Source organism: Astyanax mexicanus, chromosome 24 (assembly GCF_023375975.1).
Source record: "Astyanax mexicanus isolate ESR-SI-001 chromosome 24, AstMex3_surface, whole genome shotgun sequence".
Classification (NCBI taxonomy): domain Eukaryota; kingdom Metazoa; phylum Chordata; class Actinopteri; order Characiformes; family Acestrorhamphidae; genus Astyanax; species Astyanax mexicanus.
The window spans coordinates 32,096,438-32,120,649 of record NC_064431.1 but is presented as its reverse complement, the minus strand read 5'-3'; the positions used below and the strand labels follow the sequence as shown (position 1 = coordinate 32,120,649).

Genomic DNA, 24,212 nt, shown 5'->3' with positions numbered 1-24,212 from the left:
GGAACTGGCACTCATCAGGTCTGCATATTTATTATTTAGTATTTAGTATTTTGGTTTGTTTAACACTGTTTTTAAGTTGCTACATGATTCCTTATGTGTTCCTTCATAATCTGATAGATCACTTCACTATTCATTTACTATGTAGGGAAAATATGTTTGTGTATATATATATGTATATATATATATATACATATATATACATAAAAAGGCAAATGGGTAAATTCAGTGTCTATTAATTAATATCTTCTCTTTATTACAACAAAAAGAAAGCAAAATCAGTGTCAGATGAATAAACCAATCAGAGCGCAGAGTTCCACAGTTCTATTTTTAGATGTTCACTTCTTTATTCAAAATAAGTGACGCATGGTGAGGAGTGACGTGGAGGAGAGAGAGAGAGAGAGAGAGAGAGAGGGAATAAATACAGAGAGGAGAAGGTGAGAAATAGAGGGAAGAGAGGAGAAACACACTTCTTATTTTCTTTTATATTTTTATTGGTATTTTGCTCGTGTGCCTCCAGTGGCTCGTGCACCACAGACAGATCCAGGCAGGTGCAGGAGAGAAATAAACAGCTGATCTTTATCAAAAAAAGAAAGAAATTAAAATCTGAAAGAACTGCGCTTCACACAGGATCTCTCACCAGCCCGATCAGTTCAGCCTAAACACACACGACTCTACAACTCAAATATAATCCTATAATCAATTATATCATGTCTATTATATGACCAAATGTTTGAATTCGTTGAATTAACGTTATTTTTTGGTTGCATTAGCTGGGTTACATCTTTTAAGGTTGTTGATGGAAAAAACAACCTTAGAACAATGTTAAACATTTAATTCTGCCTATAAAAGGCATCATTGATTAATGTTGAAATTCTAATATTGAATAACCCTGGTTGGTTTTTAATCACAGTTTAAATTTCATGCATCTTGGCATCATGTTCTCCTCCACCAGTCTTACACACTGCTTTTGGATAACTTTATGCTGCTTTACTCCTGGTGTAAAAATTCAAGCAGTTCAGTTTGGTGGTTTGATGGTTTGTGATCATCCATCTTCCTCTTGATTATATTCCAGAGGTTTTATAATTTGGTAAAATCAAAGACACTCATAATTTTTAATTGTTCTCTTATTTTTTTAAAAACGGTATATTTAAAACCATAATTTTGATCCAATGTAAAACTGATGTGCACAAATAAATCAATTCTGATGTTGGAGATTAATGTTGTTCCAATGCTTTACCGATGGAACGTCTGATTCAACGTCTTTATGCTGTCTGGGAGTGCTGACACAGATGTGCAAATGCACAAACACAGCTTGTTTAGCTTGACGAGAAGTATTACAAATTTTTGTTTCATATTTTCATGTGTTTTTCCTGAAATGCATGATGATTCGGGTTTAGCAGAGCACACCACAAAATACAGCCCCCGAAAACAAAAGGGCATTCTGGACTAAAAGATGTCGTATTTTCTTGAAAGCTGGAATTTAATACACATGAAACAGAAGTTTCATACTGGTGGAACTGGCACTAATTAGTTATAGAGAGCGATGGGATTAAAGACTGCCTTAAAAATTGAAAGGCTGTCTACTGGAAAACAACAATAAGTTGTTTTCTCTAATTGTCATTTTATTTAAAGTCATTTAGCAGACAATAATATAAATATACAGGAGGCTGTTGATCTTTGTTAAAACATATTTAATTTTAATAATTTGGAAAATAGAATCAGTGATCAGCTGTGATCAGCTGTGCATCTGTTAGCTATATGTATAGCTATGAAAACCTAAAAAATGAACTGACATAACTAATCAAAATAATAAATATAAGTTTGATTTATTGATTTATTGGTTCAGTTTATCAGATCAGAAAAAAATGTCTTTATTGTTGCAAAGTTAATAAGTTAAAATAATAATATTAACACAAACAGTAAAATATTAGGCTGAACTGAAGTGCAAAATCCTGCTTTATGAAACACCACCTGGTGGGAAAACATATTTATTAAATGTGGATCATCTGATATTTATCAAATAAATGTATAATTACTGAACTGGAAAGATAATTCAGCTTATATACAATCACACACACACACACACTCACGAGTCAGCCTGCACACACCCCTAACTATAACCCTAAATCCCGTCGTGTTCCTCAGTAAAATAAGAAGAATTGATAATAAACTAATGAGAATTTGCACAAAATTTTATTTCTTTTTTTTTCTCGCAAAACTGAATAAATTCCACATGTGAACAACGAAAACAACACTGAGGTGGTATCGAGCGCACTCGCCGAGAGTTCCGCTCTGCATTAATACAGTTGAGTCAAGATTTTTTTTTATTGTTTTTTTTTACAAATAATATTAAAAAAAAATCATTTATTTTCATGACACTGATCGTGAGCACAAGAAAAATAGTTGTAAATGTATTCTACACAACTAACGGTTAATATTCTAAAACAAAACCAGCGCTCCTGCTCTTAGTCCCGATAGTCCGTCTCCGTTTGCCTCGTTTACTAGTGTAGGTGTGTGTGTTTTGATGTAAATGTGTGCGTTTGGATGTTGGTTTTTGTATTTGTTTGTTCGTTTGTTTGTTTATTTCCCAGAGAAATTAGTTTTTTTCATGAGTCAGAAGAATTAGGCCTGAAACGTACTTCACAGAAACGACGCTTCGCTGATGCACAGCAAACAGACGGTTCTTATTCTTATTTTCTCGCATTACTATGGCGGTTCAAATACACTCAGGACACAAGGGGGCGCTAGAGGACATATCGGAGAATCTGTAAACATGAGGACAGTAGAGGAGTGAGAGTAATGTGTTACTGATTCTACTGGAATGAGAAGACGACGATGTGTCATAGGTATCATATAAATATGATCAGAACAGAGGAGCGAAACAGTTTGGCAACTAGCGGTTCACAAGGCAGATTGGCCATGGACTTGGTTGACACTATAGTGCCCCCTTGTGGTGGGTTTGGGTTGTATTGTGAAAAATTGTCATTTCGAAGCGTCTGCGTTAGAATACACTGCATTAGGAGAAATACGTTTATGGCCTTACCCTACGTTCACACTGGCAGACGACGTACATCAGTGCTGGCGGTTAGCATGTTAGCAAGATAGCTTTTGAGCTGTCTGATACTCTTACTACTTTCTTCCAAATGCTATTTTTCTCGAGATTGCTCTGATGATGCATTATTTGTGCAAAAATGCAACATATAAAACAGAAAAGGCTGAAAAAGCAGTTCTCTCTGCAGTGTTTAGATCCTCTCCACTGAAAATATTAGCAAAGTACGACAGAAATCAAAAGTTAACAGAGCTTTAGATGCCTTAAATGCCGATTGGTCCGAAGAATTTGTTCAGCCAATCATTGTAGAGTGTCACCTCACTGTGTCATGTCATGTTAATTTGCATTGTCGCTTTATGTTCTGTCTCTTGCCGTTTGTCGAAAATGAATGTTAGTCTGATGCTGCCAGTGAGAACGCATGGCTATGATCATCTCTCTTGCGATGGGCGGAGTCTCAGTATGGAAATGCCACACCCACTTTACTTTTTCATTTTTTTAAGTTCCCGTATCAAATGGAAGACAATCAGATTATCTGACATCATTTGTGCACATTTGTTGGCTTTCCGAACAAAAGTGTAACATTTAATTTGCCTAATATTTTTCTGAACAAAAACGTTGTCTAACGTAAATCACATTACTGTTAGCATGTTAGCACGTTAGCACCGGCTAATCTGATCGCAAAACTGATGATCTTTACGCTTAAACGAAAGAGGTGCCCACAAGTGTTCGCCATAGAACCAAAGTGACTTCAAGGTCCAGCGATTCCGCAGTGCAGTATTGCTCGAAGTGGTCGAATTGGTCGAAATTGCAGCGTTTTGTATTTTTTACGTTCTAAATAAAACCAAAAGAGTCGCTAGGTGTCGCCAGTGCTCAATCTGAACCATATCCATAATAAAAGCCTCCGGAAAAAAAACACAACAAACACCTATCTACAGTAAACATCGAGAACAGGAGGTAGCCTCATGTGGTGAAGGCAGTATATCTCACACACACACACACACACACACACACACACGCACACGCTGGTCAGAAACACACATGCATTACGCCGCACTCACGCCGTGTGTCGCTATACAGTGGTGACGGTGAGCAGTGAGCTCGGTATCTGCAGTGCGTCGTCCCCGGCACCGAGACGGTTGCCGTGGGTCAGTAGCTCCTCCACCGTGGTCCAGTCGTCCAGCAGCTTCCTGTTTCGGAGGCGGCTCAGCTTCTTCTGACTCAGCTCCAGCACCGCGTTGGCGCCCCCCGGTGTCATGCCGGCCATGCTCCCGCCGCTGCTCCTCGCTTTTTTCTGCATCATGTGTTCCCGGCGTTCCGTTCGGCTCCAGTAGCGGCCGGTTCGGATCTCGCAGTGGCTTTCCTCGTCCGTGCTCATGCCGCTGCGCTCGTCTGCCAGTCTTAGCGCCCGGTCCCGGAGGAGCTGGTTCCGGACCGCGCGTGGGTTTGAACCCCCAACGGGTGGTTTCGGTGCTGATGTGGGGGACGTGGCATTCACGTGACCCTCTAGCGTACTGTAGAGACCCGCCGTGCTCTGCCGGCTGGCCGGTTTGGGCCACGTATCGTTGACCTCCTGCGATGGCGTGTGACTCAGGGTGTGGAAGCGACCCTCTCTTTGGCGGCCAGCGCGGGGCTCACTCGCAAAGCTGCGGTCCTCCCGGAGACCATTGGGCGATCTGCCCCCGCCGTCATGGCGACGGGGCTCTTGGGGCAGATGGGGCAGATCACAGTGGGGGTCTTCAAAGGAGCTAGTTAGGCTGGGCTGGCTGATGGCGTGTTTTGGGCGTGGGCGGTGGGCGTGTTGGGCGTGCTGTGTAGGGAGGGTGGCATGGGCTGCGAGTGTGGCGTGAGCTGGGTGTGTGTGGTGCGGGCGGTGGGCGGTGGCATGGTTAACGTGGTGTGTGGTGTAGTCGGCAGGGTGCGTCAGATGGTTAGGATGGTGTGTGGCTTGGTTAGCATGGTGTGTTCCTTGGTTAGCATGGTGTGTGGCGTAGTCGGCAGGGTGTGCTGGATGGTTTGAATGGTGACTGGCTTGGTTAGCATGGTGTGTGGCGTAATCGGCAGGGTGTGCTGGGTGGTTAGCGTGGTGTGCCAGATGGTTAGCAAGGTGATTGGCTTGGTTAGCAATGTGTGTTCCTTGATTAGGGTGGTGTGTGGCGTAGTCGGCAGGGTGTGTAGGATGGTTAGAATGGTGACTGGCTTGGTTAGCGTGGTGTGTGGCGTAGTCGGCAGGGTGTGCTTGATGGTTAGCATGGTGAGTGGCTTGGTTGGCATGGTGAGTTGGGTGGTTAGCATGGTGTGCAGTGTAGTCAGCAGGGTGTACCGGGTGGTTACCATGGTGAACGGCTTGGTTAGTGTGGTGTGCGGCTTGGTTAGCGTGGTGTGCTGGGTGATTAGCGTGGTGCATCATATCTGTTTCCGATTCCTCGGTCAGCTCTTGCTGAATTCTGTGCCCATAGTTTTGCAGGGTCATGCAGTAGTTTGGCGACGCCGGGTGACTCGCTCTCCGGCGGTGCTCCATCTGTGGTTGGCGATGATGCAGTGTTCTGCTTCTCCTCAGCATCCCTGTAGAGGCGCTGTGGTGCGATGGGAGCCTCCTCTGGCTGGAGGGTGTACTGCAGGTGGAGAGGCCGGCATGGGGAGGAAACAGGGCACCGCTGCTGGAGCTGTGCCTGTTTAAAGAGGGACGCTCTGCCTTCTTAAACTGCACAGAAGACACCCTGAACAAGCCTCTCGGATGCCCACCGATCCCTCCAGGGACGCAGACGTTCTGCGGCTGGACCGTTAGAGCCTCTGGAATGGCCTCAAGTTCACGGTGACCCTTCTGGTTGTCCCTGAGCTCCCCCTGGTGGTGCATGCGTGCGTTGTAAAGACGCATCCGCTTCTCCAGCAACCGCTGGAACCGCAGGAACTCGCCGGTGCTCACGCTGTAGAAACCCGAGTCGCTCAGCTCCGAGGAAATAAACGACTCTGATGAAGGTGAACCTCCTCCTCCTCCTCCTCCTGCTCGGTGGGGGTGGCACTCCTCAAGCCCCTCCTCTGTCTCCACACCAGAGAGCTCCCCCTGGTGGAAGCTGCCATCAGTCCAGCCTAGTCCACTGTCCAGCTCGTGATGTAGGGGAAGATAACCCATCGTCTTTTCCAGCATGTAGTCCTCGTCCTCTGTCTGTAAACATACACACAGTTTATTTTAGCGACACAAATTACAAACTAACAATCTACCAGCCAACCACCAGGGGGCCTTCGGCTAATGTCAGATCCCGGTTCACTATAGAATACATATGGTTTTATTATTTAGCTTATTCTTGGTGTGTTCTGGCTTTATTCTCGAAATATCATAACTAACATAATCTGCTCTAAATAATGCAAATTTATTCTTGAACTGCTATAGTGACTTTATTCTTAATATATTGTGATTTTTTTCTAAACAATGTCACAGTGTATAACTTTGTCCTCAAAATATTTTGCCTTTTTTTTTTAAATATTACGATTTTATTCTCGAAATATTATGATTTTATTGTCAAAATATTACAACTTCGTTCGAAATATTACAGCTTTATTCAAAAAATGCCAGCGTACAACTTTATTCTCTAAATATTACAACTTCATTATTAAAATATTACAACTTTTTACTAAAAATGCCAGTCTACGACTTTATTCTTAAAATATTATGACTTTATTCTCAAAATAATATAACTTTTTTCTAAAAATGCTAGTGTGCACGTTTGTTCTAAAAATATGACTTCATTCTCAAAATTTAAAAACTTTTCTAAAAAACCTGTGTATGACTTTATTCTCAAAATATTATGACTTCATTCTCAAAGTATTATTATTTTTTTCTAAAAAAAGGCCAGTGTTTAACTTAATTCTCGAAATATAATTTTTTTCCAAAAAATGCCAGTGTATGACTTTATTCTCAACATAATTACGACTTAATTTTCAAAAAATGGCAGTGTACGACTTTATTATCAAAATATTACAAATTATTTTTTTCAATTTTTACAACGTTATTCTTGAAATGTCATAGTGTACAACTTTTTTTTTTTTAAGTGGCCTTAAAACGCTGTTGTAGTTGGTGTTTTGATGGGGAGGTCAGAGGATTTGTTTCTTTTTTAAAATGAAGTCAATATCCAAATACAGCCAATAAATAAGATTTTAGAGAAAATGTTTAGTTTTAGGAATTTCACTTGTGAACATTTTAAGCTCTTGCAGGCTCTGGGTCCTCTGGGAGGTATCGTATCTGGAAAGCTTTCGCGAGTCTGGCCTGTGATTTGCTGATGAAGGGAAGTTAGTCTCCAGGAAAGATCTCAGCGCTGTGTAAAAAGCTAAGTTTGCTGAATGATGGAGATTTTCCTGCTCTGAAATGTGCGTTCGCGGAATCTGAATAATTCATTCGGAGCGGTCACATCCTGAATGTGAGCGCGTTAGACGACGCTGTAAATGCGGCTCGTTATTCGCAGCCCTGTTTTCAAAGCTTCATCTCTGCATCTCGCTGATTAGTATAACACGGTTGCTTAGCAACACATAACTTATTTACATAACATTTGGTTCTGCAGCTGAACAGTGAGGGATTGGAGGAGGAGGCGTCATGGCCGTCAGACACAACCGGACAAAATATCAGTCCAAAAATATACAAATCGTATCAGTAATTGTTCTATTTGTGTAATACAGTTATATGTTTATATGCAGATTTTACAGAACCATTCAAGAGCTCAGTCCGACAGCACGGCCCTAACAGCAGAGTTATAAACGTATCTGCAAATAAAATCACACATATATAATTACTGCGCTTTAAATAAACCCACTCCTGTTACTCTGCTCTAAATAGAATCTCTATTAACTTCATTACGATGCGCGATCGCACATTCCTGCCGTCAGCTTCGCTCACTAAAGAGAAAACGCTGCTGTTTCCTCCGGATGAATCATTTAATCACAGGCAGTAAACTGGCAGACGGCTGACGCTCCAGCATTCCTCAGCCATGGTTACCAGCAGCCAATCAGATTCAGTCTACCTTACCTATACCACTCTCACCATACCTGTACCACTCCAAACATAACTTTACCACTGTAATCATACCTGTACCACTCTGTAATCAACTGTACAAATATCTTATCACCTGTACATCTCTAATCATACCTGTACCACTCTAATCATACCTGTACCACTTTAATCATACCTGTACCACTCTAATCATACCTGTGCCACTCTAATCATACCTGTACCACTCTAATCATACCTGTACCACTCTGTAATCAACTGTACAAATATCTTATCACCTGTACATCTCTAATCATACCTGTGCCACTCTAATCATACCTGTGCCACTCTAATCATACCTGTACCACTCTGTAATCAACTGTACAAATATCTTATCACCTGTACATCTCTAATCATACCTGTGCCACTCTAATCATACCTGTACCACTTTAATCATACCTGTGCCACTCTAATCATACCTGTACCACTTTAATCATACCTGTACCACTCTAATCATACCTGTGCTACTCTATTAACACATGTACATCTCTGTAATCACTAGTACCACACTGTTATCATCACATGTACCACTCTTATCATACCTTTACATCTCTAATCATTCCTGTACCACTCTAATCATACCTGTACCACACTGTTCTCACCTGTACAAATCTCTTATCACCTGTACATCTCTAATTATCACATGTACCACTCTAATCATAACTGTGCCAACCTGTAATTATCTACACAAGTCTCTTATCACCTGTACCACTCTAATCATATCAATCTGTAATCACCTGTACAAGTCTTTTATCACCTGTACATCACTAATCATACCTATAATACACTGTTTTCACCTGTACAATCTCTTATCACCTTGTACCACTCTAATCATACCTCTACCACTCTAACCATACCTGTACATCTCTAATCATAACTATACCACCCTAATCATACTTTTACCACACTGTAATCACCTGTACAGGTCTCTTATCACATGTACATCTCTAATCATCCCTGTACCACTCTAGTCATACCTGTACCACCCTGTAATTATATGTACAAGTCTCTTATCATCTGTACATCTCTAATCATACCTGTACCAATCTAATCATACCTGTACCACTCTAATCTTACCTGTACCACCCTGTAATTATATGTACAAGTCTCTTATCATCTGTACATCTCTAATCATACCTGTACCACTCTAATCATACCTGTACCGCTCTAATCTTACCTGTACCACCCTGTAATTATATGTACAAGTCTCTTATCATCTGTACATCTCTAATGATACCTGTACCAATCTAATCATACCTGTACCACTCTAATCTTACCTGTACCACCCTGTAATTATATGTACAAGTCTCTTATCATCTGTACATCTCTAATCATACCTGTACCACTCTAATCATACCTGTACCGCTCTAATCATACCTGTACCACTCTAATCATACCTGTACCGCTCTAATCATACCTGTACCGCTCTAATCATACCTGTACCACTCTAATCATACCTGTACCACTCTAATCATACCTGTACCACTCTCACCATACCTGTACCGCTCTAATCATACCTGTACCACTCTAATCATACCTGTACCACTCTCACCATACCTGTACCACTCTAATCATACCTGTACCACTCTCACCATACCTGTACCACTCCAAACATAACTTTACCACTGTAATCATACCTGTACGACTTTAATCATACCTGTACCACTCTAATCATACCTATACCACTCTAATCATACATGTACCACTTTAATCATACCTGTATCACTCTAATCATGCCTGTAACACTCTACTCATGCCTGTAACACACTGTTCTCACCTGTACAAGTCTCTTATTACACCTGTACTACTCTATTAACACCTGTACATCTATGTAATCACTAGCACTGTTATCATCACCTGTACTTCTCTAATCACTCTTGTAGCACTCTTATCCTCTGTTGCACCCTTATCAGCTGTGCTCCTGTAATCTCACCTGTATCACACTGTAATATACCAGTTTCTTTTCTGTATCACCTGTTCCACAGCCCACTCACCTGACTCTGGAAGCTACTGGGCTCCTCCAGGTTACTGTTGCAGCAGCCGAGCAGACAGTTCTGTCCCTGGGGACCCCCAGCAGACATCTCAGGGTCCTGAGAGAAAGAGAGAAGAAAGACAGGAGATTTTTAGGATTATAGCTACATTTAGAACCATTAAAAAGTTCATATTAAAAAATTAGCGAAAAATAATACAAAAGGCCAAATGCAATGGCATCCAGCTTTCCAGACTAAAGTACAGCTTTTAAACATGGTGGATGTAGTTTCATCATCATTAACAACTTACAGTCAGATCTAGCCACGATAATATCCAGCTTCCAAACATGGTGGAGGTAGTTTCATCATCTACAACTCACAGTGAGAGCTAGCTATGAAAACATGCAGCTTTCAAACGTGGTGGAGGTAGTTTCATCATCTACAACTCACAGTAAAGCTATCCTGGATAATGTGCAGCTTTCAAACATGGTGGAGGTAGTTTCATCATTAATATCTTACAATGAGAGCTAGCCAGGATAATGTCCAGCTTCCAAACATGGTGGAGGTAGTTTTACTATTAACAACTTACAGTCAGAGAACGTTAGGATAATGTGCAGCTTCCAAACATGGTGGAGGTAGTTTCAGCATCTACAACTCGCAGTAGGAGCTAGCCAGGATAATGAGCAGCTTCCACACATGGTGGAGGTAGTTTCATCATCATCAACAACTTACAGTAAGAGCTAGCCAGGATAAAGTACAGCTTCCACACGTGGTGAAGGTAGTTTCATGCAGTTACTGTTACTAAGGCCTCATGGGTAATGTACTGCGTATGTGATGTCGGGGCTGATATTTGCTGTTGTTTGAAACAGCGACCTCTTTTTTTACTTAGCGTCTTTATTTGCATGCAGATATTTTAATGTGTAAAGATTATTAATTAATACGAAAATGAACACAGTGTGTGTGTGTGTGTGTGTGTGTCTCTAGAGAGGATTTATTAGAAGCTGCTCCAGTGCCGCCCACCGCACACGTGAGCTCAGTGCATGAGTGTATGCATCTGTGTGTGTGTGTGTGTGTGTGTGTGTGTGTGTGAGAGAGAGTGCTTTCTGTCACGGTTGCTCAGTGCTCTGCAGCAAACATGAATAATTCTACACACAGAGGCAGAGTGGCTCCATTTTAAACACACACACACAAACACACACACACACTTAGTATTAAAGTGATAGTTCAGTAAATCAAATTCCTCTTTTAGCTCAAATATAACTATGGAAGCCCATTTTAGCCACAAATAAATTATAATAATAAAAAATGACTCACTCATCATAATAATAACTTAGTATCTCATAATTATGACTTGCAATTTCAATAATGACACATTGGACCCTATTTTTGTGACATTTACGTGAGCCAGCATGTCAGTGTGTCTTTGCTATCGAAACAACAGGAAAAGTACACCTTGCTCGACTTGAAACGCAAAGCAAAAGGCATGCACTAATAATCTTAATTAATCATGTGTGTGTTTTGAAATAAACCAATCAGAGTGTCTCTTGCTCATCATTCCCTTTAAGAGTCAGGTGCACTCTGATTTTGATAGCGGATTGCTATTTTAACAGTGCAGCTACCTGTACGTGTCTGATGCTTCTCAACAGAGGAAACTGAGCTGTTTGTTCATGCTTGTTCATTCTGTTTATTGTTGATGAAAAAGTTTGCATAGCTGCCAACAGACACGTGGTACGTGTACATGCGTTGGGGACATGCCTGTGTTGACAGTTCTCTGCCAAGATAGCAATTAACATCTGAGATTTGACGTCTGTCTAGGTTGTATTTAGCCAGAAATTTACCTAAAAGCACCTCATTTCCAGACCACCATGGTAATCTATCAGTGTAGATATTTTCAGAAGCTCTGTTGCTATTTAAATGATGCAGACAGAAAGCATGAAAATAGACTGTTGGTGCAGGTGTAAGATAGCGATGAGCTTCTGACAGCACAATATGGTTTCTTAACTCAGAAACCTGACTTGAAGTTGAAATTTCTTACAAATTCTGACTTCTCAGTTTAATCAAAATGTAGTGTGTTAGCTTCTTTAACTTGTTAGCTAGTATGTGGGTCCCGTGCTAAAGCTAAAGAAGCTAATGCCTTGCCCCACTACTGCTCTAACACACTCTGGCTCTAAACTGGAGCGCGCCTGCTAGAGTTAATTATGGAAATGTGTCTGTGTGTGTTTTTAATTGACTCTGAGCTCTTTGTTGTGTAAGCCGGATCTCTGCGGGACAAAAACTTTGAGCACGGCTGACCTGTTTATTCCATTTAGAACGTGAGTTCAGTCAGCTGCAGTTCAGAACACACACAATACTGCCGTGATTTCCTAATGGCGGGCACGTCATGATTAATGGCCAGGTTTTTGCACGTTATATGATGTACAAATATAGTAATATATAGTAATATATACATGTAGTTCTCGGAGTCCGTATTTATTTACATTAATATTTATATTTTTTACAGAACACTTATACACAGTCTTTCCACACAAATGGAATTCAACTTATTTCAATTGTGCCACCCATTCAGCTACTCAGCATTGCCGAGAAGCATCACATCACTAACGCTCGAAGAAAAGCGCAACGGCTCGGTTCTGATACATCAGCTCACAGACGCAGCCTTGTGCTAATCCACATCACCCTAGGAGTGAGGAGGGGAAGGAGAGCCATCTACTGTACCCACACAGAGAGAGCAATGCTCTCTCAATTGTGCTCTCTCAGGGCTCCGGAGGCTGATGGCAAGCTGCATGACTGGGATTCGAACCAGCGATCTCCCGATCATAGTGCCATAGGGCGCTCCAATAAATGAAGTGCTGTTAACACTTATTCTGTAAACTTTTACATGATAATTTTTTTACGTGTGGCGCCAGTTTTCTTCTGTAATTGACAATTTTTGCAGATCCAGGTGACGTAAAAGCACTTTTATTTAGCAACATAAACACAGTGTCACATTCCAGAAGTAATAACGTTTTTTGTTTTTTTTTTGCTGAAAAAATATAAATATTTTTCATTTTTATTGGTAGGTTGTGTGTTCTTATTCAATTACAACATGAGTTCTCTAAAATCTTTCATATCTGAACAATAGCTGTTCAAATATATTAAATACATGTTAAATAAATGATATTATCGATTAATAGTAAAAGTAATCAACAGATTAAACCATTTCCATAAATAAACGTTAGCTGTTCTGTTTGATTTAAATCTTAAATAAAACAAGTAATATTTAATTAAAATGATCCATATTTGGGGCTCCGAGTAGTCTAGCGATCTAAAGCGCTGCCACTATGATCGGGAGATCGCTGGTTCAAATCCCAGTCATGCAGCTTGCCCTCAGCTGCCAGAGCCCCGAGAGGGCACAATTGGTCTTGCTCTCTCTGGGTGGGTACAGTAGATGTCGCTGTTCTTTCCTCTCATCACTCCTAGGGTGATGTGGATCAGCACAAGGCTGCGTCTGTGAGCTGATGTATCAGAACTGAGTCGCTGCGCTTTCCTCCGAGTGTTAGCGCTGTGATGCTACTTGGCAATGCTACAGCATCAGCTCAAAAAGAGGTGGAGTCTGACTTCACATGTATCGGAGGAGGCGTGTGCTAGTCCTCACCCTCCTGGTGTTGGAGCATCACTAGTGATAGGGGGAGTCCTAATGAGTGGGTTGGGTACTTGGCTGTGTAAATTGGGGAGAAAATGGGATAAAAATAAAATGTCATGGAAATCTAATGACTTTATTTTTTACAGCACAATGACTTGCAGGTAAATTTGGTCCCCACGCAAAAACACACACACACACACACACACACTTTATACTGCACCTACGTGGCATGGAATAGCGTGCCGGTCCTCGAGGTCCCGCGGGGCGTTGGGTAGGTACTCATATCTGCTTCCGTCTCCATGGTCACCAGGCAGAGTCATGTGATTGTAGTACGGCCTGGAGGAAGAAAACACACCAGCCAATCAGACGCACTCACACACATCTTCATACCAACACATCTGCACAGCTGTGCAGCAGCATCAGCTCCCAGTGTGCACTAATATACACCAATCAGACATAACATTATGACCACCTCCTTATTTCTACACCTATTATGCAAACTGATCACTTCAGTTTCTGAATCAGTTTCTCTGATTTTGCTATTTATAGGTTTATGTTTGAGTAAAATGAACATTGTTGTTTTATTCTATAAACTACAGACAACATTTCTCCCAAATTCCAAATAAAAATAATCTCATTTAGAGCATTTATTTACAGAAAATGAGAAATGGCTGAAATAACAAAAAAGATGCAGAGCTTTCAGACCTCAAATAATGCAAAGAAAAAACTAGTTCATATTCATAAAGTTTTAAGAGTTCAGAAATCAATATTTGGTGGAATAACCCTGGTTGGTTTTTAATCACAGTTTTCATGCATCTTGGCATCATGTTCTCCTCCTCCACCAGTCTTACACACTGCTTTTGGATAACTTTATGCTGCTTTACTCCTGGTGCAACAATTCAAGCAGTTCAGTTTGGTGGTTTGATGGTTTGTGATCATCCATCTTCCTCTTGATTATATTCCAGAGGTTTTCAATTTGGTAAAATCAAAGAAACTCATCATTTTTAAGTGCTCTCTTATTTTTTCCAGAGCTGTATATATATATACATATATAGAAGTGATGTGCAGGGTTTTAATATCAGCGTAGTTGTATTGTACACACACAGCGGTGTTTTGTGTAAGTAATAGACAACTGACCTCATTTCCTGAGGAGAATAAAGACGAGGGTCTAAAATACTCCACTATTCCTGAAGTAGCTCTGCAGCCTACAGCGTTTACACTGTACACACTCTGCTGACACACAGTAATGAACAGTACTGTACTTCCATTAATACACTAACAGGGTCCCCATCTCAGTCCAGGTGTAGGACTTGGGTTAAAATGGAGTTAAAGCTCATGTATGAATTGAAACCATGTTCCCTATATGACTAAAATAATTAATTAATGCATCTTGGCATCATGTTCTCCTCCACCAGTCTTACACACTGCTTTTGGATAACTTTATGCTGCTTTACTCCTGGTGCAAAATTAATTCAAGCAGTTCAGTTTGGTGGTTTGATGGCTTGTGATCATCCATCTTCCACTTTATTATATTCCAGAGGTTTTAAATTTGTTAAAATAAAAGAAACTTATCATTTTTAGACATCATCGGTGATATTACAACCTTCACATTTTAATTTTTAGAGGACTGAAGAGACTTTCTGCTGCATGTTCAGCAATTAAACACATTTACTATACCTAATATTATTAACAAAAAGTGTTAAACAAAGCAGAATATGTTTATATTTTACATTCTTCAAAGTAGCTCCTCTTGCTTAGATTAGACAGTTTTGAACATCTCTGCTGGATTTTCTCAGTCAGTTTTATGAGGTAGACTCACCTGGAATTCAGGCTTTCAGTTAACAGCTGTGCTGAACTCATCAAGAGTTAATTACTTGAATTTCTTGTCTCTTAATAAAGTGTTTGAGAGCATCAGTTAAAGTAAAGTAGTGGAGAGGTAGAGTTACAGATATACAGTGAATAGTGAATATTTGAGTAATGTTCTAATCCAGATTATGAGAAGAAACAACTACTCAACTAAATAAAGAAATTAAGGCCAAAACAAAAATTAACAAAAAAAATTAAGGCCAGTCAATCGAAAAAGAAGAATTTCAATCATCGAAAACATTATGATGGTGAAACTGGCACTCATCAGGAAACCGCATCTAAATGCTTCTTCACAGAGTATTTTGGTTTCTTTGATTCCTTTGGTTTCATGATTCCTTATGTGTTCCTTCATAGTCTGATAGATCCCTTTACTATTCATTTAATGTCACGACAATAACACACCCATACACACACACACACACACACACACACTCAGCAGTACCTGTCGGAGTACGGGCCGTGTGTTATGGCGAGAGTGTGTATGGGGTCCCAGTTTCGCTCTGTCTGTGTACTGCAGTCCGAAGTTCGGTGGAACTGCAGGCTCCGCCCCCTTCGTCCCTCTATTTGTAGCGTGATTGGCTGCTCATAGCTGGCCAGAATTCGTAAAGCCTCTCTCTTCCTTATGTGGCTCAGGTCCCGGGTATTCACCTAATACACACAAACACACACACACAAAGACACGCATTTATATAAAAAAATTAATCATATATACAGTATGTATAGAATTACTGTAACTTCACACGTATACAAGTTTGCATACACTATTCTAAAATTATTTCTATGAATTATATTAGCCTCTATTCTTCTACGATGGCTTTAATACACTAGATGAGGATTTGACTAAACGCAAGATGAGAAGCTCTGTGAGAAGTTAAATTTTGTGTTACACTCTGTTCCAAGTATATGAAGGAATATACAGTATATAGTATATTAACTCCATATAGTGTATGAAGGAAATGCATTGGTCTTAGTATTTCTCTTTATTTGAAAGGCCTACTTTATACTATTTGAGTGAAACAGCACCAACTACTGTAAAACTTGAGTAAATACTGGCATTTTCTGCATTGGATAGATGGAGCCCAGAAGGGCTACAAGACAAATGCCAGGCTGCTGGTTTGTGAAGGCAGTGAGTATTTGGGATAAGTAACATGATTCAGACTATAACATGCTAATGCTAACTGCTATTAGTCACAAAAGATGAGTAGACAGGCCACAACTATTTCCAACTAACTATTTGGCAACAACAGAAATATACAATAGAATTATACAATAGAATCAATGTTTTGACTGATTATACATTCTGTTGTAAAAGCGATTAGACTTATGTTGCACTCATTTGTGTAGGTTCATTGTCCTCAACCTGGCAACCTATGTGAGCTTTGTGTCATTTACAGGAACAGATAAGAGCTATTCTTAAACTTACATTTATCTGTTTTTGCAAATAACTATTCATATACTGATAAGAAATGGAGAGAGATATATATTTAGCTCTGGAAAAAATGAAGAGAGCACTTCAGTTTCTGAATCAGTTTCTCTGATTTTGCTATTTATAGGTTTATGTTTGAGTAAAATGAACATTGTTGTTTTATTCTATAAACTACAGACAACATTTCTCCCAAATTCCAAATAAAAATATTTTAGTCATTTAGAGCATTTATTTACAGAAAATGAGAAATGGCTGAAATAACAAAAAAAATGCAGAGCTTTCAGACCTCAAATAATGCAGTTTTAATGCATCTTGGCATCATGTTCTCCTCCACCAGTCTTACACACTGCTTTTGGATAACTTTATGCTGCTTTACTCCTGGTGTAAAAATTCAAGCAGTTCAGTTTGGTGGTTTGATGGTTTGTGATCATCCATCTTCCTCTTGATTATATTCCAGAGGTTTTTAATTTGATAAAATAAAAAAACATTAATAATAATACAGCAGTAATAAATAGGAAGTCATTGCTGAGATGAGGAAATATCTGTATAAACAGATGCAGAATGTGTAAAAGTGAGTGAGCGTTTATGTGCGTAATAACTTCTCTGTTGACAGAATAATAAATTAGTCAGACTAAAACTAAAATAAACTGCACTAAAAATAAACACTGATGCGCTCACACTGATACCATCATCTGCACCGCTGTGATTGAGGGCTGTCTGTAAGTCAATAACACCTGTTTCTGACATGTGTGCAATTTTCTGTATTTTTATACATGATTATTGGTTAAGATTAATGTAATTTCCGGACTAAAATTTGCCACGAGCTGAAAAAAAAAATAAAAAATTGGTGCCGGCTGCCGGTGACGTCCAGCCGAGCGTCCCCGAGTGTGAATTCACAGTCCCACGACAAATCTCCTCACAATGCGTCTGCAGGCTTAACACTGTGCCACTACTTAATATTCAGCGTGTTTCTGTAATTACTGGTGATTAAAAAGCTCCAGTAAGCTTGGGTTTACTGTCACACGAAGATCGAGACCTATTTCTGTAGAAAATCCCCGTCTAGGTCTGCAGTTTAATCATTTAACACAGTCTCAGAATAGACCTGAATTTACCTGAACAACTTCCAGTCTGTCTCCATCAGTTTATTCCTAATTACAGCATGATTTACAGTGGAAACACAGTCTGGGTCATCAGATTTAATAGAGTATAACACCCTAAATTTATTTAAAACAGTCTGACAAAGTATGTGAAATACAGAACCCATTAAGACCTGAGTTATATTCAGGTGATGGGAAAATATAAGAATATAAGAACACAAATGCACAAATCAGGACTGTTATATTTTAACATAAACTTATATTTAAAATTAATTCCAAATAACTAAAATATTTAAATGCTTTTTTAGTGTCCATTGCATTGTTTGGCATTTTTAATTTCACAAACCATCTTCATACAGTAAAATAATCGTTAAAAAACACAAAATATTAGTAATAATTAGCTCTTACTTTGCCTTGTTGGCCCAATAGTGCAATAGGCGGGGTTAAGCTACTGTTTCATTGTCTGTTAAACTTTCTCATTGGGTGGTTCATGGTCTATTCTGATGGACAACAAGCCTCGTAATAGAAATTACGTGACGGCCATTGTAAAATTTTTAATTTGTAGAGATAAGATTTGTGATTTAATGCACACGGCTTGTCTAGTCCCAGTCTAGACGAAGTAGTGCCAATAGAATAGGATCCTCTGGAGCAGATAAACATATACATGATGCTATTAGCACCAAGTCTAAAGCCAGGTATGGACTATAGAGGGGTATAAACCTTCAGAACTGAGTTGACCTGTGGATCAGTAGAGAGAACTCAGGAGTTCTCAGGAATGATGGAGCTCCATCCAATACTTTTGGGATAAACTAAGGAGTTTTGGGGGATGAGGTGAAATGAAGATCATCTAACGCAGTATAAACTCAAGATATTTCATGTTATATGTGCTCAACTTCCTTTTTTATTATGAACATACATCCATTATTGTCTTTCTAGCCCGCAATACATTCGAAAATAACTTTAGACAGGGCCAATTTAGTGCAAAAAAAAAAAAACTAAATAATGATGCGTTTGAAAACTGGTGACTATAATCATTAAATGGATCTACAAAAAGGACAGAATTAGTTTCTTAGGGGGACATCTGTGAAAAAGATTTCACACTTCTACTCAGTGAAGTGTCTGCAGTTAAAAAACTAAGGAGGACCAGTGAGTTTTTAGGCTTTCTCGGTCACATGACATTGAATTCAGTAGCTCCTCCATTTCCACTCGTTGTTGTGTTTTAACATGGATCTCCGTGGAAACGCGCAACCAAAGTGTACAGTAATTATGTTGCGCAGCAGTGGACAAACAGCTATTTTATTAAACGCAAGGAGACGAAACTCAGAGATGTGCGTCCGGATGGGACTAAAATTACCGGAGGAGCACGGAGTTCAGAGAAAAACAGTAGATAATAATTCAGCCTGTAACAGGAATAAAATCACAGAGGATAAAAAAAACCCATGAAAGAGAAAATTACCCCAGAACCCCCTGAGAAATTAATCCCATCCAGATAGAGATTTTTAGGAGTAAATATTTAAGGGAATCTCCAATTTGTAACAAATGTGTGAGAAAATGATTGAAGTGTTTACATATAAAAAGAAACTTGAAAAGATTTGCATATTTCTTCCTCTACATCCCATAATATCATTGAACCACTTAAGGAATCAGGAGGAATTTCAGTGTGTAAAGGCCAATTGTAAGCACACAAGTTTCTATACAATACAGAGTTACTATATTCACTAATACCACTTTACTACAACTTTATTACTGTACACAACACAAGCCTTATGTTCACCATGACCAGAAGAAGCTCCGCCCACTTCTCTACTACAATACAGAGTTACTATATTCACTAATACCACTTTACTACAACTTTATTACTGTACACAACACAAGCCTTATGATCACCATGACCAGAAGAAGCTCCGCCCACTTCTCTACTACAATACAGAGTTACTATATTCACTAATACCACTTTACTACAACTTTACTACTGTACACAACACAAGCCTTATGTTCACCATGACCAGAAGAAGCTCCGGCCACTTCTCTACTACAATACAGAGTTACTATATTCACTAATACCACTTTACTACAACTTTACTACTGTACACAACACAAGCCTTATGTTCACCATGACCAGAAGAAGCTCCGCCCACTTCTCTACTACAATACAGAGTTACTATATTCACTAATACCACTTTACACTTTACATTGCACAAGCAATTCATAAATATTGCTTAATAAATAGCATTATTCAATGCTTATAAATGTGTTATAAAGCCCTGTGTTTAGGTATCTTTCGAATAAAGCATTCCCGAGCAGTCTAATGAGGTTTTGTAGTGATGCAGTGATAAAAAAACTCAGAAAATCCACAATTTTGCAGAGTTTTCATGGGGCTGTTTTCCTTTTTCCTGCTGCAAAGCTGTAAATGGAGGGTCCTTCAGCTTAAAAGCAGATTCTACAGCCTATTTACAGCCGACTGTACCTGAGCTTGCATCTCCCTGTCCTTGACACTGATTGGATTGTAGACGAGTCTATGCTCTGGTCTGCAGCATATTGTCAGTTCTGAGAAATGCGTTTCCAGGTGCTGAAATTTACCTCTTCATTCTACTTCTAATCAAACCCTCTACATATTATATTAGTCAATAAATAAATGGGTAAATCACAACAGAATTCTGTGATTAATCACAATTAACTGTACCTTTTCTTCTTCTTAAGACTTAGCTTTTAATAATGGGTATGTAAACATTTCGGCAAGATTAAATTATATTTATATTAGTGGGGTCAATCACTTTTAAAACTAACAAAAAACTCAGTATTAATCACAACAATATTCTGTTCTTAATCACGATTCAAATTTTGTTGGTACTGGTACTTCCTTTTAATCTTATAAGAGTGGAAGGAAATGAACTCTAGCTCCATATTCCACACCTTCAACAACATGGAAAAGAAATGTGCCATTAGCTCTGTGTTTGTGCTCGTGCATGAGAGACAGTTAGAGAAAGAGTTTTAATCAGAATATCAGTATAAATAAAAAGTAATCGATCTTCTGAACTCTTTCAGTGTTTATGTTGCTAAATAATAAAAACACTAATACGTCACAAGGCTCTGTAAAATGAGTGAATTATGGGGAAGTTTGGATACAAACTTGTTAACATGATTTGTTTTATTTTTTTAAAACAGCGTATCAAAGTTTTCAGATTAATAGCATGCTTTAATGCATTTACTTTCACAGCTCGAATTGAAATGATGAGTTTCTTTGATTTTACCAAATTTAAAACCTCTGGAATATAATCAAGAGGAAGATGGATGATCACAAGCCATCAAACCACCAAACTGAACTGCTTGAATTTTTGCACCAGGAGTAAAGCAGCATAAAGTTATCCAAAAGCAGTGTGTAAGACTGGTGGAGGAGAACATGATGCAAAGATGCATGAAAAAAACTGTGATTAAAAAACAATCAGGGTTATTCCACCAAATATTGATTATTTCTGAACTCTTAAAATCTTTTGCAAATAAATGCTCTAAATGACAATATTTTTATGTGTTATTTTTGGAGAAATGTTGTTGGTAGTTTATAGTTAGTGCATCGCACATTTGAACGCAAAATAAACACAGTGATGAACTGGAGTACTGAGCAGCTGCACCCCCATCACAACACAGCGTAACCCAGAAATGTGCTCGCCTCAGCCAGGACACGTCCTTAACGGGACACAACCCGGGGCCTGACACACACACACACACACACACACACACACACACACACACACACAGTTCTGCATCCTTGCCCTTCTGTAATGACACTAGCACAGCATTTTCATAACCAATGCACATCATAACTATGAGTCACGCTCTATAGAGAGACAGAGAATGAGCGAGAGACCTAGAGATACAATGATAGAAAGAAAGAGAGAGAGAGATTTGGATACATGTGTTTTAGTTGAGATGGATGTGGCCTGTCATTATATGCACAAAACTGTGTGTGTGTGTGTGGTGTGTGTGTGTGTGTGTATGTGTACATTAATATGTGTACATTAATTTTACACACACACACACACACACACACACAGAGGAGGATTCCTCACATTGCGCACATTTCAATACAACACATACAGCTGAATACAAGCACGTGTGTGTGTGTGTGTGTGTGTGTGTGTGTGTGTGTGTGTGTGTGTGTGTGTGTGTGTGTGTGTGCGTGCTGCAGATTGGGGGCAGAAAGAGTAAGAGAAGAGTCTTGGTTGTGGAGGATCGACAGCGCTGTCACTGCAAGTCATCATCAAGACTTGCATACACACACACACACACACACACACACTGTGGTTCCACTCACACACACATCAGCTAATATCAGCCACTGCATCAGGTGTTTGCTGCTGTGTAAGCATCACGACAAGCTGAGAATCCCTCCACACACACACGGATACACACACACACACACACACACACACACACACACACACACACCATTCATTACAGAGAACGCAAGGCGAATGCAATATAAAAACGAAAAAAAACTAAAAGGACTAATTTCAAAAATAATAAAACAGAAAATTGACTAAATTAAAGGAAAGCCTATTACAAATATAATTAATTATAATGTGCACACAGTAAATAAATAAATAATTATATATGTTTAAAAATATCTATAAAATATATAAATATATAAATAATAAAGGTAATTAATGAAGATAAATACATTATAGCTTACACATTGAATTAACCATAAGCAATATGATAAATACTAGATGGAAAATGGAAAACAGACTACATCTCCAGCTTCACACACACACACACACACACACACACACACATCCATAGGATAGATGTATACTGCTAACAATCTAACAATCACACACAATTTATCTATATATCTATATATCTATATATCTAATCTCTCACACGCACACACACACACGCACACTCACCCCCGTACTCACCCCCATTCCGTCCCTCGGCCACGGCCCCGACAGCCGACAGCCCATCGCCACGGCAACCGAGGAGCAGAGTGTGTGTCAGCCTCAGCACCACAGCAGCGGAGAGACGGAGAGGATGAGGAGCGCGAGAGGGAGGAAGAGCAGAGCGCGCGCGCGCACACACACACACACACACACACTCACATCACACACACATGCATGCTTACACACCCACGGAGAGGGGATAGAGAGAGAGAGAGAGAAGGGGAGGTAGAGAAAAGGGGGAGAGAGTGAGTGAGTGAGGAACAGAGAGAGAGAGAATGTGATGGAGAAAAATAGCAAGAAAGGAGAGAGAGAGAGATAGGGGAGATAGAAAAAAGGGGGAGAGAGAGTGGGGGAGAGAAAGAGCAAGAGAGGAGAGAGAGGGAGAGAGAGAAAGAGAATGATAGAGAGAGGAAAGGGGAAAAGAGAGAGTAAAGGAAAAAATGAGAGAGAGAGAGTAATAGAGAGAGAAAAGAAGAGATAGAGAAAAGGGGGAGAGAGAGTGAAAAAAATGAGGGAGAGAGAGAGATGGAGATTCTCCTGCCTTTTCCTTCACTTTCTAAATCTCTCTCTCTCTCTATCTTTCTCGCTCTCTTTCTGTCAATCTCATGTTAGCCCCGCCCCCTCTCCACATTCTTGCCAACTGCACAAATTAGCCACACCTCCTCTAGACGCCCCCCTGCCTGAATAGTGTAGTAGCCCTGCTGGAGCATAAGTCCCGCCCCCTTTATTTGCATAAACGGTGCTGGTTGGTCGACGACTGGCGGCCAAGAGTTAAAAGTGAGAATTAATTGATGTGTGAGTCTCTCTCTCTTTCACACACTAACACACAAATATAAATTCGCACACACACAAATACACACACAAATACTCACACTCACACATACACACTGTCCTCTCTCTCTCTTTCATTATTTTTCACACTCACACTTTGTCCTCTCACTTTTCTTTCTCCCACTCATGTGTGTGTGTGTGTGTGTGTGTGTGCCGTGCTGAGTAATTAAATCTATTAGAGTCATTACACCACCATTAATTTGGGCTATTTAAATAATTACCATAACACTGTCTCACCTTCAACACAGCTTCATACACAACTCTGAATGAGTTACTACTTGTGCTTTAAACACTAAAAAACACATAAGGGGCAAAATATTATTACATTAACAGTCAAGCCACAATATTATGACCATGTTCTTGTTATTACTACTCT

At 39.7% G+C, this 24,212-nt stretch overlaps 1 protein-coding gene across 1 annotated transcript; it reads right to left on the bottom strand.

Moving 5' to 3' along the window:
* Positions 1-467: 467 nt before the first annotated feature.
* Positions 468-23,813, bottom strand: LOC103024167 (filaggrin). Its single transcript, XM_022682503.2, has 5 exons — positions 22,985-23,813; positions 15,985-16,190; positions 13,901-14,012; positions 10,079-10,174; positions 468-6,212 (listed from the first exon to the last, which is right to left on the bottom strand). Exons 1-5 carry the CDS (start codon positions 23,027-23,029, stop codon positions 4,119-4,121), a joined length of 2,553 nt encoding a protein of 850 aa, XP_022538224.2. The 5' UTR covers positions 23,030-23,813; the 3' UTR covers positions 468-4,118.
* Between the last annotated feature and the right edge of the window lie 399 nt (positions 23,814-24,212).